The sequence below is a fragment of the Myiozetetes cayanensis genome, unplaced genomic scaffold (genome assembly GCF_022539395.1).
Source record: "Myiozetetes cayanensis isolate MyiCay16 unplaced genomic scaffold, myiCay2020 scf9, whole genome shotgun sequence".
In the NCBI taxonomy this organism is placed as follows: domain Eukaryota; kingdom Metazoa; phylum Chordata; class Aves; order Passeriformes; family Tyrannidae; genus Myiozetetes; species Myiozetetes cayanensis.
Window position 1 is genome coordinate 7,914,521 of NW_026088185.1, and position 12,897 is coordinate 7,927,417.

The 12,897-nt window shown below is 47.5% G+C and overlaps 1 protein-coding gene across 1 annotated transcript in view; it reads right to left on the minus strand.

Annotated features, from left to right (window-relative positions):
• TMEFF2 (transmembrane protein with EGF like and two follistatin like domains 2) overlaps positions 1-12,000 on the minus strand; it is a 126,708-nt gene extending 114,708 nt beyond the window's left edge. The window contains exons 1-4 of the mRNA XM_050340121.1: positions 11,562-12,000; positions 10,014-10,123; positions 3,898-4,027; positions 1,098-1,124 (exon numbers count right to left, since the gene is read on the minus strand). Of these exons, the coding sequence (XP_050196078.1) occupies positions 1,098-1,124; positions 3,898-4,027; positions 10,014-10,123; positions 11,562-11,739 (445 nt within the window). The 5' untranslated portion in view covers positions 11,740-12,000. The remainder of the gene's footprint in view (positions 1-1,097; positions 1,125-3,897; positions 4,028-10,013; positions 10,124-11,561) is intronic.
• Between the last annotated feature and the right edge of the window lie 897 nt (positions 12,001-12,897).

Consider the following 12,897-nt stretch of genomic DNA (forward strand, 5'->3'; position numbering starts at 1 on the left):
ACCGGGTACCAAAATTAAACAAGGACCAGGTGGTATTTTGCCAAATAACGTGATTGTGTTTAAAAAACCTGAATCCAATCAGGACCAGCCATAAAACTGGGTAAGAGCCCAGACCTGCTGTCTGTGTCTTAAGCAGAAACTGGCTCAGGTCAGATGCCTGCCCCAGCTGGAGGAGTCCAGCAGCATCCCAGCCCAGTGCTGGTCTTGCCCTTCCACTGCCATTGGGGTCCTAGAGCTTACTTAAGGAGCTTGCGCAGAAACGAGGGTAACTCTTAAGGACAACCTTCCACAGCTATCCAAACTAACCCTGGCCCTCACAGAGAAGCCTGACCCCCAGCCTCACCAAGCAAGTAGCACCCAGAAGTCACATTCCCAACCCCACGGCAGGGCATGAGCCACACCCAACACTTATACTTCCAAGGATTGCTGTCAAACAATCAAATCCATTAATTACTGCAGTGAAGAAATAAAAACATAAAAACAAACAAACAAAACCAACAAAAACCCAAACAAACACCACACCAACAAAAAAACAAACAACAACCCCCAATTAAAGGCTAGTTTGCCTACATTTTACAGTATCCTCTGTATGCCACAAAGGGCTTGGACTATTTCTCCGTTCTGTTTTGCTGTCGCTGTCCTTATAAAAACACATTGTTCTTTCCCTGTGACATTTCTTCATGTCTTTGAAAGAATGCTCTCAGTTGCCACAAAATGTTTGGCTTGAATCCTCCAGTGAGGAGGAGCCAAGGGTTTGGCTCATGTTTTAAAAACAAAAGAAATATTACCCTAAACATAAAACAAATGAGTGCAACTGTAACAGTAGATGGAGATAGAGCTCCTAGCACAACCTATGAATAATTCCAGGTCCTATTAGAAGTAACACAGCTTTCTGAATTTCCCTAGAAAACAGCATGTCATGATTAGATTCCAACTTGACTGAAATGCAAAATACTACTTTTTTCAAAGAAAGAGCTGAACAAAAGACAATATGTAGTGCGACAAGTAAATTGCAAAGCATATCCACTTAAAATCTGAAATTGTGAAAGACAATGTGTGTACACAGAAGCACAGAGATACTAAAATACGGCTCTTACCTCCATCCCCAGATCCTGAGCCGGCATCTGAGAAAAAAAACAGAAAGAAATTTATATTCATGTGCTACAGTATGTCCCGCATGCATGCAAAGCAAGGCTTCAGTTAAGTGGGCTACAGCATACCTTACTTTTGATGTCATCCCTGAGAAAATTATAGAGATCTAATCTGAATGTAGCTAACTCAAGCCATCTTTTTCATGTCTCCATTTTTTTTTTTTTCTGAAGTCTCTATATCAGACGAAAATAACATAAGCCATGGAATGCTGCAACGCCCTCATAAGTCTCTGCCTCGTTTTGTTGTACTAAGACAGATGAAGCTTTGTTCCCAACAGCTGGGCAAAGTTACTTCACTTGGTCACTACTAAGTCCTCAGCACCAAGGAGAAATTTTAAACCCCATTTGTTTGAGGACAGACCAATTGTATTTTCATGTCATTATCTTTGCAAAACAGTGACATCTCATCAGATCATAACTAGCTGGAATAAACCATTAAATGACTATTATTCAAACTCTTCAGATAAATTATTAAAATGCCATTTTTCTCAAGGTTGTTGCTGAGTTTCAACATTATTTTTCCTCTTATCAACATTTTGTTGGCTGGAACGATGAGAGTCACAAATTTAGAAAGTGCAACATCATAAAACTGCCAAACCCAGAGCTTCATTAAGAAACTTCCTAAGCAAGGCAAAGTATAGAAATACACACATGTAGGGTTACCAAAAATAATGCATAAGAGGAGTTTCTTCTGTAGGGAAGGGAGTGAGGTTGCCATGCTATCCTCCCCCTTAGTGGAACATGCATTTACCAGCATCAAGATTAATAGAAAGAGTTTGGAAAGGCTGCTTTAGGATCCAATTACCCTATGAACTCTTAGATCTCATTTACTGACAGCAAGGTCTCGTGGATCTGAACTGGCTTGTACATGCCATCACTGCTCAAAATTAAAAAAGAAAAATCTTTGTTTAAATAATTGGTTGCAAGAACTCCTTAAAATGGTAGACTTATACAGCAAGGCTGCATAGGACAGATGCAAAAGGTGGCTGAAAAAGGAAATAGAAATTTTTTCTCTGTGACCATGTCCTGAATCTTCCCGATTTCATCTTTTGTCCTGATGCTCTTTCCCAAATGACCTACTGAGGAAAGAGGAAAGAAAGATGTCTTCACTAGAGTGCCCTCCTGGGTCTGGGAAGCACTGCTTTTACAGGTGTGCCAAGTCTGCCCAGCACAGAAGAAGAAATGAATGCCTGCTATCACCTGCCTCCCACACTGAGCTACCGCATTATCTGTCTCTTTGGAGGGAAAAGACCTTTTGTCTCTCTCTCCTGCTCTACCCTTCAGTGCCCAGATCCCTCAGGAGGGTTGCTCAATGCCAGTTCTCCCAGAAGCCCAGGACTCTGCTGGGGTTACTTGAGCACCAACTCTCTGCCCCATCCCATAGGGAAAATTAGCACATGGCTGCTCCCTTCTCCATTAAGCCTCCTCCTTGGGAGAAAGAAAAGAGGCCAAAGACCTTGATCAAGACTTTAGAAAACCCTCCTTTTTTTTTTTTTTTTATCCCTTCTCTGTTTCTGAAATTCGCAATATGTTTCAAAGAGAATGCTTCCAACACAGTCATTGCCAGTAGGCAAGCAAGTGTTAGCAAAGTTGTAGCAATGCACTGAAATTATCCCTTTAATCTGAAACTTTGAACCAAAAAAAGACCAGTTGCTGTGCTGAGAGAATTTACTAAGTTGAACAAATCCTACACCACAGTAGGCTTTGTCAGCCTGAGCTCCATTTAATACCAATTTGTAGACAAAAAAATTGCAGCATATGTTTTTTTCTTCTGGAAAATTGTCAGGTAACAGCTTCAGAGGAGAACAGCATTTCAAGGGGAAGAAGTTTATTTTCTCTCAGGTGTATGAAACACAAAATTACAGCACTGAAAAAAGTTTGTCTAATGTACTTTTTATTGACTCCTCCATCCTCAGCCAAGGAAAAATTCTGCTTTAAGTTTAAAGAACTCTCTCAAGAACAAAGACTTACTCCTCCTGCTCTTTTCAAGTTAACTTCACTGCCCACCTCTAGCAGATACTGAACACGAAAGAAAAACATCAAGAACTCCTGCACATAAGCAACTCAGTTTTCCTGACAGGTTTTGCTCATTCACCTTTCTAGCTGTTTCATAAAAGCAGAGATATAAACAGGTCATGATGCTCAGAGTGAAGCAAAGGTATCTCACATGCCAGTCAGTTTTCACGAGTCCAGAACAAAACACCTGTTGCACAGACCTGTTCATTAAGTGCGTTTTGGACCAAATCATCAGCTAGTGTAAATTGGTATGACTCATTACAACCTGTCTGTTGAATCATAAAAGCTGGGAATCTGGACCTACAAGGATAAGGAAAAACCTAAGAAACTGGATTGCAGGCAATAATGCTCCAGTTCTCTCTCTCCAGATTAAGGAGAGGTTTGTGGTAATCCAGATGCCCATTTATCAGACATCTGCTCACTTAATCCGCTTCCAGTAACTTGTTGTAACAACTCAGAAGTCTACACAGGGCATAGGATGATCAGGAGCACAAGATACATATTAAAAAAAGACAACAAATCAACTTGTGCGCTGAACTCTTCAAAACAGCGGCACTGGTGTAGTGTATCATCCATCCTGAGCCTATACGAAGTTATCATACCCAAGATTGCAAAGAATTAACCCGTAATGGACTCAAAGCAGGAATCCAAATGGCTTTTGCCGTCCAGAGGTTATTTTACTCGGGGGCACAGCGGGGTCCATGGGCAGCCTGGAGCGCGTTGTACGTACCCGTCGCACATGACCCTTCGGACACGAGGAGTATCTCGCTCTGCTGCTTGCAGGCAGCCTGTTTCAAGTAGCATTCGTTCTGGTAGGTGTCACCGTTGGAGCCGCACACGGGCACGTAGTCATTGTTACACTGGTGGGAAGGGACACAGAGCAGCAGCGTTAGGCACACGAGCAGGTGGCACAGCACCCATTTGGGTGCCCACCGCCTCTCCTCCCCACACACCCTTCCAGTATTGAAACCCTAAGAAAACAACAGAGAGGGAGACACTGACCCTCCTCTCTTCACCTTTATAGCTGCCAGAGGAGAGGGAGGGGGGATTTTTAAAAGGACAAATCAGACTTGAACAGGCGAGGGAAAAGGTAATCTGAGTGGGCAAAGTGGTCAATAAGTGCCCCAGAGAGGCCCCTTCCTGCCAGAATGAGCAGGGGGCTTTCCTGGGGATGGAACATTGGCAAGGCAAAGGGCTCTTTGCATCTGCAATGGCAGCTCATGTTTTTCCATTGAATTTGGCTACAGACAAACTGTAAGGAACAGGCTCACTTTTCCCTCTTCCTGCACACACACACCCTCACTGCCACGGAGACGGCTGTTTACACACACGCAAGTGTCCACCTGTGCATCTGTGACTATTTAAGTACTTATCTATAATTAGAACTAACTGGACAGAGGGAAACTATTTCCGAGACACCTACGACCAAAATCCATCCCTCTTTCTGCCGAGACATTTCTGTTCCCAGCGAGCTGTGGCTGGGATGCTCCACAAAGGTCCAAGCTCTCCCCACGGTGGCCAGTGGGAAGGAGTGGCAGCACTGCAGCGAGCTCAGAGCAGAAGTTTCTCACACCACACATCCCTCCCTTGGCTCAAAGTCCTGCTGAGCTCTGCAAACTATCTTCTTGGTTCCCTCTACCACTGAGAGACAGCTTTGTCCTCTCTTTTTCATTTTAAAAAAAGTAATAATTTCTTTTTATATTAAAAATTGGGCAACCTACCGGGTGCAGTTATCATAAGATAATCACACTCAGTGGCTTAGAAATACTTGGATGTGCCCTGTACGTGGTAATTATACCAGGGATATGATTATCTCGTGATTACCGTACTCCTGGTATGCCTCATTGTTTAATTAGAACAAATGGAATTATCACAATTATTATTTACGAATGCTCACCTCTACCCAAATCCGAATAAAAATTTAAAAGAAATCATACATGCTACTTAGCTGTACTATGCCACAAAGTATCTGAGGTGTGTTTGTCGGGTACAATGTAAAAGGTAGAACAGAAATTTCAGGGATATTAACATCAAAAATGCTTTGAACTGAATGACTACAGAAGTGATTAACACAAACAATTGCATAGATTGCATTAATTGCAGGCCTCCACGCAAAACAGCTGCCAAGAAATTATTCATAGCCGGTCAGAGTGACATTTTGATTGGGCCAAAACAAATGACATTTTCCTTTTGCATTGTATTCTCTTAAATCTTCCCAATCTGCTGCCCACCCCCAGCACCTTCTTCCCTTGGAATAAAGAAGAAAGCCAGCAGCCACAATACTAAAAATTCTCTCTTCCTGCTCTTAACAAAGGGTTCCTCCTTGTAGAGATTTCGAACAGTTGATTAAAAGTGTTTCTAAGCTATTTTTACCATTATGTTCCAAATCTGAGCAATGTTTCAAGCATAAAATGCCAACTTCATCCAGAAGCTCAACAGCAATTGCTGGAGGCTGATCTGGAATACATAACCAGGACAATTAACACAATCGTGCACATTTTTTTAAGCATGAAGCATCAAATTGTGCTTGCTTTGGATGCACTATCTGCTTGTCACCTACGGATTTGTGTGGAATTTGGCCTGAAGTATCTCAACAGGCTTTGTTACATGTAGAAACAATGTTGGGTTCTTTGCCCAAAAAATAAAGAAACAGGGGCAACTTCTCCACTGATTTCACCCAGAGCAAGGGACGATCTTTCACACTGACTCAGCTGCAGATCTGAAAGGCCAGATGGCCCTTCATCAGTGGTGAAGCCCTGATCCACAGAAAGGGGTGCTATGAGCTAGGCTGGAACTTATTCTAAAGCTTGGCAATTTTAAAATGTAATTGAGAGACACCAGGAGTCCAGGAAGTATCAACTCTCCTGGGAGAAACTTTCCCATCTCTCCTATGGCTTCTGCCGGACTCAGGCTTGGCTTTGGCCAGTGGAGGTAGAGTATACTCCATGGTGAGTACAGGTGATGAAGCCTGTTCTTTATCCAACTGTGCTGGTCAAAGGTGTATTTCTTCATCTGCTGCTCACTCTTCGCTCACTCTTCCCACCACCACCTTTGACAAACTAGCATTCAGATGAAAAAGGTGAGAGCCACAAGGAACAAAGGAAATGGTATCTTCCCAGATGCATCCTGCCTTGGCTTTGAGCTGGAAACTGTAGTGGAAGTTACCCAGGAAAGAAGACAAGACCACTGATGAGAAGGTTGTGATGTTAGTCACCAGGTTGTTCCCAACCCACCAGAGCTAGACTCTTACACTTGACCGTGCTGAATCCTGAACTCGCAGCTCTTCACCGTCATAAAATACTTCTTGCTGTTACTGGAGAATATCAGATGTTGAAAGTCAGTTTCCTCAGTCTGGGAACTGCCATTAGTTTAGGGCTCAATAGACTAAGCCCTGGATGTAGGAATGATTCTTCATGCCCCAAATAAGGACTGATGGAGCACTCAGGAAAATCCACGTCAAAACTCTCACTAAACCTCGCAGCATAGTGCCACACTGCCCACTTCTCTCTCATACATGTAAGTTGTTAAAATACAGTTGTAAAACAGGGAAATGGATGCAACCAATACATCAAGTGTCAGTCAAAGGCTGCCTTCCTCAGCACTTGCAGCCTCAAGTGCCCACTGTCACAGCCAGAGACAAACCAGCTTTGCAAGTGTTTGGGTCAGTGCTGGGCACTGAAAGTAGGTGGTTTGTTTTTTAAAGAAAAGGGTAACCTGTATAGCTCCTCCTCCTGGTAATGCTGTTAAAAGTTTGACCTCCTTACGCTCTCCTGGATTAACTACCCCTAAAATGGCACCTACATCTGGAACCAAGTAGCACAAAAATATATTCCAGAAATACAACAAAGCTGCAAGCTGGACAGGTGATGTTCCAGCTCCATAAACACTGAACACATTCAACATGCATGAGAGATTCAACATGCATGAAAAAAAGGACTCCTTACTCACATAAAAAACAGTGACTGTCCACAGTCCTGGTGGCTAAAGAGAAAAGACACTGATGGAAATACCCTGGTATATTTTTTGATATGTTCATGAAATATAAGAGGGGAGAGAGCCCGGGCTACCAGACCCATGGCTTTGGGCAGACAGGTGCAGACCCCAGCAAGCCATGTCTCCAACCACACGCCTGCTGGCACAGCTCTACCCCTTCTGTTGGACATGCTGAGTCCGAGGAAAGGAAGAGGTGGTGACTTCCCCTATGCTCAGCCCCACTGCTGGAGCCAGCACTGTCCCAGTGCCTTCCCTCCCTGCCAGCACCAAGGTCTGTGCTGTGCTTGCCTTGAGTTGGGGACAGGTCTGAATTTCCTGACCAGAGTGCAACATGTTGTTTTCAGATTCAATACATGTCTCATTCTGAGACAGTAGACTACGACAAGAAAACCAGCTGATATGAACCACTTTCTCAGTACATGCCTGCTGGCTCTCGAGGGATGGAAGCCTAACTCAGGTGTTCCATAGCAGTCTGATCGTATTCAGCCTTTCAAATAAAAATAAATTGATTTTAACTCCACTTGGACAGACATGATGCATCTGTGATTCTGGTCTGAAAAAGCCCGAATCAAGATTGCAGCAGCCCTGCTATCCATTTTTGCCTTCACCAGCCCAGGACTCTTCATCAGTACGGAGGCAAAATTAGCTTTTCATCCTTCTCTATTCTCTCAAGCTGCAGTTAAAGTCCCTGGCAAATTCTGAAGAAAACATAAAACATAGTTATAACGATGAGGATCCTGCTCTTGATTTGTTCACTATCACCCCAAAGAGTTGTCACTGAAATGGGGACTTGAGTTCTGATGGAGGACCCCCTTACTTGTGACATAAATTACCTGGCCAGCTCTGCCTTACTTAACCAGCCTCAGACACTGTGCTACAAATTAATTTTCTACTCGGGTGGCATATCTTTCTGGCTTGTCACGTTGTCCACTGATGTTACAAGAGAAGCTAACATCCCCCCAAGCTCTGCCTGTATCAAAGCACTCGCGTTCGACTACAGAAGCCCCCCGCACCACATCGTCCTTCGCAGCGCTGGCACAGGATCAGCCACAGGTAATTTGCCCTCCAAGGTCACAGTCAGCCCTGCGGCTCCACAGAGGGCTCATATCAAGACAAAGAGCATCAAGTGTTCACAGGGCCTGATCCAAAGGCCACTGGAACCAAAGATTACGGTTGATTTCAACCCATTTTCTAGTGATCAGGCAGGCCCAACTCAGTCTTTTGATCTTTTTAACATATTCATACACTGATTATCTGATTTCCTGAAATTGGTTTCAACTCCTCCCTATAGAACTGCTCAACTCAGGAGACCTATAGTGTTCACCTCTTAAAGAGGAGATGACACAGCCCAGAGAGGTTTTACTTAGCTTCATTTATCCAAAATCACCAGGGACCAGCACCTTGCCTTGGGAAAACAGTGCTTCCAGTGCCTTCTTCCATGCCAACAGGAAGGACACTCTGAGTTCACTCCTTCCAGGCTATGAGTCCACTGCTTTATGCCAAATGGTAACACCAAACCGGGACCAAAGACAAGCCCCGATAACTCTCAGCAGCTGCTCCAAGTCAGCGATGCTCATGGCACAACATCTGTCCTCGCTTACCACCAAGCAATGGGACAAGCCACAGGCATCTCACTGCCTTACAGATTTTTCTTAGAAAGAGAAAATAGAGCAACCCTTAGTTCACTGCACATGCTGAGCCAAGGCAAATGCTCACAACAGCATTCTCACATTGAATCTCTAACTGCATGCAAACTCCAAACAGAATAAAAACCTCCCATGGTCAATAAGAATTTTCTCCCCACATGGAAAACACAAGTGCTTCAGAAAACAACTGTTTTGCTCTTATTAGAGAAAAATCCTTCTTTGTTTTAAAGGAATTTATCACTTGGGATTTTTCTCTGAAGACATATTTGGCTCTAGAAATATACACAGTACATGTCATGCTTCAAAGTGAATAGTCTATCAAAGCTCAATATTAACATAATCATTACAGATGTGCACGATCTTGAACTGTGCACTCTTTGGCCTGCTCTACTGTAAATACTCAAATCAGCATTATAAGTTTCACAACTTCACAAATCCACATTAAAATGCAAAAGACCACTGGGGCATAAACAAACATACAACCCTGTGCTGGTACATGCTTAAAACTCCTTTAATTTGTTCAGCGTTTATTCAGGTCATTGTTTAAAGCCCAGCTGTTTTGAGAGTTGGCTAAAACATATTAAGTGGAATCCTTCATAATGAAATAGTCTGACTTTAAGAACGCCTCAGGTTTAGACGTAGCTATGAGAGGAAGAGAGAAGAACTAGAAGGAAAAATCCCTACTGCTCAGTAATAGCTCTCCTAAAACTATATAAAACCTAAAGGAAGTTCATCATTTTGGAACAGAGGGATTGCTCCTTAATCTGATCAGCTGGGCAGATAAACAGGCAGAAGCATTGTCACTATGCAGCCCTTCCTGAAAATATTGCATAAGCACATTACAGATCCATTTCTTTAACTAGATCAGAACTCCGAATACAATAAGCCATGATCTGTATCAGAAATGAATTTAGAAAGGACTCTAAATCCTTGTTAAAAGGGTAGAGACGAGAAATCAGAAATGCACAACCTGAAACTGCAGACCCGAAGGGACATTTAAAGCCACAGCATCTGCGTTTTCCAAGAGAAACTTACGTCTTCTTGACACCAGTTGGTTCTCCTGCCAGCATTTTATACACGCTGCCAGGTTTTCCCTCTAACTTCTCTGCACATAGAGAAATAAATTGCCAAGTGATAGGTAATAAAGGGAGATCCTTGATTTGTATTCTCATTAGCGAATTAGAGAACGAAATATCAATCTTCTTACCTTGAACTGACAGACACAAGTCACACTGTCTCCAATCCTTAAACACTCCCCATCAAATTTACAGGTATTGGTGTCGCAGAGAAAGAGATCATTTTCTCTGTCATCGTAACCTCAAATGTAAAGAGGGGAAAAAAAAAAAAAAGTCAGCTTTGGTCTAGCAAGAGGAATAATATGGGATGATTGCATTTTAATGCACACAGCACAATAACCTTGTTGATGAAATTACAGAGTCCAGATTTTATTTTGTCCTTCCCTGTCCTCAGTTTTTCACTTTTTCTCTTATTTCTCCCTCAGTGTTTCTCTCAGTCCTTATTCCCCAGTACCTCACACACTTTTTTTTTTTTTTTTCTTTTTCTATTTCAGAGACTTGGTTTCTTCAAAAGTCACCCGGTAATTATACTATTTCATGGCTCTAGGTTGGAAATGTCATCAACTTATCCCCATCCGATCACAAATCTGCTGGACAAAAGTCCAAATTGGAATTTCTCCAGCCCGTGACACAACAAAGCCCCCAATAATAAAGACAAACAGGTTGTGTGTTTTCCGTGATGGTCTGCCTGATTCCAATGAAGATTGATGACCTCTAAGTTAACAGGAGAAGTGCCAGGTTCCCCACAAGCCGCTGAGTGAACCTAGCTCTTTGCCTTCATTTTCTCCAGGAAAAACCAACAGATCTGACTGAAGATTCAGTTCACGAATACAAGCATGAATCTCAGATTTTGCTTGCTGACTTCCCACTCCAACAGTGTGCAGCAAGGTATTAAACAAAACAGCTATATCAAACTCCAAACCCATTAAGATCTGAATCCATTGAGTTTTTTAAAAAACATCCGAGTGCTCTTAACCATATCACTACATGTTTAAAATGAAGAGCTCACAGTGCAAATTCCCTCCGATCTAACACATTATATACGATGCACAGAGTACCCCAAATAACACTCTTTCCCGAAAAAGGCTACTACAATCTAATTTCCCAATTATTCGGTGTATCGGAGAAGGACCGGCTGCTGACCTATATAGGAAACTCATTATAAAGGTCAGCCCGACTTTAAGGAACAGGCAGTGGGTTCCCAGTGTCGCGGTGTCCATCCCCCGACCTGCTCTCCGTTCGTGCGCACGGGAACAGCCGCCCGCAGGATGCGCACACGGGGCCCCATTTCCCCGCGCCCCACTCCCGCAGTTACACGCTGGGGTGCCCCGTTTCAGCGCAGAGCCGCGCTCCAGCGGAGCCGGAGCTCTCTGTCTCTGTGTCCGGGGAGCCGCCCGCAGCCGCGGCGCTGCGCACCGGCGGAGGGCGCGGCTTGTCGCGCCCGGCGCCGCGGAGCGAGAAAAAGCGGAGCCCCGGGTCTGCGGTTGCACCGGGAACGGCGGCGAGCCCCGACACCCGGAACTTTTCGTCTTCGCTATTCCCCTGTACGCAACGGGACGCGACATCATCACCCGCTGAAGTTGGCTCCCACCCCGGGCTCGCCGGCGCAACTCCGAGCGCCCGGCGCGGCTGCCGGGACGCTCGCTGCGGGGCCGGGCGCGGGGTGCTCCGGTGCTTACCGGAGCAGTTCCAGCCGGTGGGCGTCTGGCAGTCGCTTAAGGAGGTAGGGAAGGCCGCCAGCTTGTCGGGGCGGGCGAGGACGAGCAGCACGGCGGGCAGCAGCAGCCAGCAGCAGCAGTCGCAGAGCGTCCAGCCGCCGCCGCACTGCCGGGGCGGGGAGGGCTCCCAGGGCACCATGACTTCCTAACTCAACTCTCCGGCGGCGGCGGCGTGCCCCCCGGGCGGCGCGGCGGGCGGCAGGGACGGGCGGCGGGGCCGCTGGGCATCCTGGGGCCCCGGCCGGCGGCGGCAGCGGGTCGGCGAGCGGCGGCCGGGCGCTACGCTGGGGCGAGCGGCGGAGCCCGGCGGGGCGGCGCGGGGGTGCGGGCGGCGGCGGGGCGGGGAGCGGCTGCCATAGGGGCCGGGCGGCGGGGAGCGGGGAGGGCGCGGAGGGGCCGCCGCCGCGCAGCCGCCGCCGCCGCCGCCTGCCCCGCTCTGCCGCCCGCATCCCTCTGCGCGGGGGAAGCAGCAGGTCCCGGCCCGCCGCGTCACGTGCCGCCGCCGCGCCGCCCCCATTGGCCGCGCGGGATGCGGGGCCCGGCGGGCGGGGCCGCTGCGCCCCCGCGGCAGCGCCCGGGGCAGCGCGGGGAGAGGGGGGAGACAGGCGAGAGGGGGTCGGGGGTAGCGCGGCCCGCACCCCACCCCTCTTGGGCACGGGGACACCGGCGCACCGTCCTGCCCCGCCGGCTGCGGAGATACGGGGCAGCCCCGACGGGTGGCGGGCCGGGCAGCAGCGCCGCGCTTCTCCGCGCCCGGCGCCGAGCTGCAGGTGGCAGGGCTCGCCCGGGAGCACGGGCATGCCAGAGCCGTGACAACCCCGCCGCACACGCCCGGGCGCAGCCGAAGTTGCCGGCCGCTCACGCGGGTGTGTTTAATCACGCGCGGATGCGACGTTAGGGAAATAAAACACCATCGCGGCTTGGGGGGTCTGGAGCGGGCACGGGGCCGGCGAGGTGAAGAGTGTAAGAAACGAACACGGCGGGGAAAGCAGGGAGAAGAGAGAGAGAGGGAGATCTTGCCCAGCCTCGGCAGGCAGCGGCCAAGGTCTCCTCGGGCTGCAGCAACATCCCACCATCCCCGCGACGGAGCCGGAGAAAAATGCACCATCACGGCGGCACGGAGGGCTGCTCTGCTCCCCCCACCTAAGGCACGCTCGCGGAGCGCAGCCCCGCAGCAGCATCCCGCCGCCTCCAGCCGGCGATGTGCCACGGGGCTGCGGGAGCCGCCTCCCCCGCTGCGCCCTGCGCCGCGGATCCTCCTCCCCTCCGGAGCTTCAGTTTTAGGAGGCGGCTGCCA